Source organism: Lottia gigantea, assembly GCF_000327385.1.
Source record: "Lottia gigantea unplaced genomic scaffold LOTGIsca_33, whole genome shotgun sequence".
NCBI classification, from domain to species: Eukaryota; Metazoa; Mollusca; class Gastropoda; family Lottiidae; genus Lottia; species Lottia gigantea.
In genome coordinates, this window is record NW_008709110.1 from 720,045 (window position 1) to 721,935 (window position 1,891).

The window sequence follows — 1,891 nt, forward strand, 5'->3', positions numbered from 1 at the left end:
AAATCTTATTCAAGTATGATTATGTATCAAATTAGTCATCCATCGTTATGTTTATAATAAGAATAAGTGTTGACAGTGTTAATTATTTGAGAACTTAGTCAATTTATTGTCTTAGTAGAATTTAGCATATTTGTATGACGCTTTAGCGAAATCGCCACCAACATAATCATGTTTTGTGTCTTAATGATAGATGGGTAATTTCAGATCTATTGATCAATTTGACTATGCGTAATGAAATGCTAACACAAAATCTTATTCAAGTATGATTATGTATCAAAATTAGTCATCCATCGTTATGTTTATAATAAGAATAAGTGTTGACAGTGTTAATTATTTGAGAACTTAGTCAATTTATTGTCTTAGTAGAATTTAGCATATTTGTATGACGCTTTAGCGAAATCGCTACCAACATAATCATGTTTTGTGTCTTAATGATAGATGGGTAATTTCAGATCTATTGATCAATTTGACTATGCGTAATGAAATGCTAACACAAAATCTTATTCAAGTATGATTATGTATCAAAATTAGTCATCCATCGTTATGTTTATAATAAGAATAAGTGTTGACAGTGTTAATTATTTGAGAACTTAGTCAATTTATTGTCTTAGTAGAATTTAGCATATTTGTATGACGCTTTAGCGAAATCGCTACCAACATAATCATGTTTTGTGTCTTAATGATAGATGGGTAATTTGAGATCTATTGATCAATTTGACTATGCGTAATGAAATGCTAACACAAAATCTTATTCAAGTATGATGCAGCTTAGTGCGATGATGTTAGTTAAGGGTATTTTGATGAAAGTCCTGGAAATCAGGGCAGTTTCGCATCTATTGTCCTTTTTTACATTTTACAAACCCTTTGGAAGTCATCAGTTCTCAAAAGAGGCTGAATGAATCTGTAGCAAACTAGTTATTAACATAATAATTTTGCTTGGTGTCTTTGCTAGTGATGTTGGTTAAAGTTATTTCGATGGGTGTCTGTTGGGTGAATACGTGTTTTTGTTCTTGACGACACCAATGAAACATAATAGAACAATATGAAACTACAAAACTAGTCACTGAGTGGTTAATCATTGATTTTTAATCATCTACCTGTATTCCATTAATCATCGGGGATCAAAGATTGCGATTATTGACCGCGATGACAATCAATCAAAAACATAAATATGTTTTAATCCAGTGAATCCGATTAGTAATCATGATTGAAACATATAAATAATGATTAACTCCAATATGACATCATATTCTCAAATTGTCACTTGGCTTTCACATAAGTATCATCTTAAGTATGGCTGCTGTTTTTCCAAACGTTTCGTCGTTGCCCGCAGGGAACTATGAAGTATTGGGATTTGGACCACAATCTTCAGAAGGTAAGTACAATTAATTATTTCTTGCTTATATATGTGCTAAAGGTGAAGGTTAACTTATATACTTATCTAGATATATTGAGCACTATTTTAACAGTGAAAATATTTTATTGTACTCCTCTTCCATGCTCAATCCTTTTATCTATTATAATTTGTCTATTTCCAGATTGTGAACAAGTCTTTGATACAAGATTTGATGAATTCTATGACCAAGAACCCTACAGTTATACTGGAGTTTCAATCGTCAACCTACAGAATCTGGTAGATGAAAGAAAAGTCGTCCATAAAGATTCTACCCATCATTTGGAGACTTCCTCGATACCACCGATTTACGAACAACTGAAATCCTTCATCGTTGAAGATGCAACTAGAACTGGTTTCCCAATCTCACTATTTTCTTCTGTTTCAAATGTTACTGACGTGAAGGTGAAAGAAAAGGCTTTGCTAGAATCCTTCGACAGTCTTCGCCCGTTATACCCAGAACCGATCATGCAGCTCTCTTGTTCGTACAAGTATACT

The 1,891-nt window shown here is 32.4% G+C and overlaps 1 protein-coding gene across 1 annotated transcript in view; it reads left to right on the top strand.

The window, feature by feature from the left end:
- Positions 1 to 1,293: 1,293 nt before the first annotated feature.
- The window catches only part of LOTGIDRAFT_162244 (hypothetical protein), a gene marked incomplete at both ends in the record, with an annotated part of 1,840 nt that continues 1,242 nt past the window's right edge, over positions 1,294 to 1,891 (top strand). Inside the window, 2 exons of the mRNA XM_009058204.1 lie at positions 1,294 to 1,375; positions 1,539 to 1,884. Coding sequence (XP_009056452.1) covers positions 1,294 to 1,375; positions 1,539 to 1,884 — 428 coding nt within the window. The remainder of the gene's footprint in view (positions 1,376 to 1,538; positions 1,885 to 1,891) is intronic.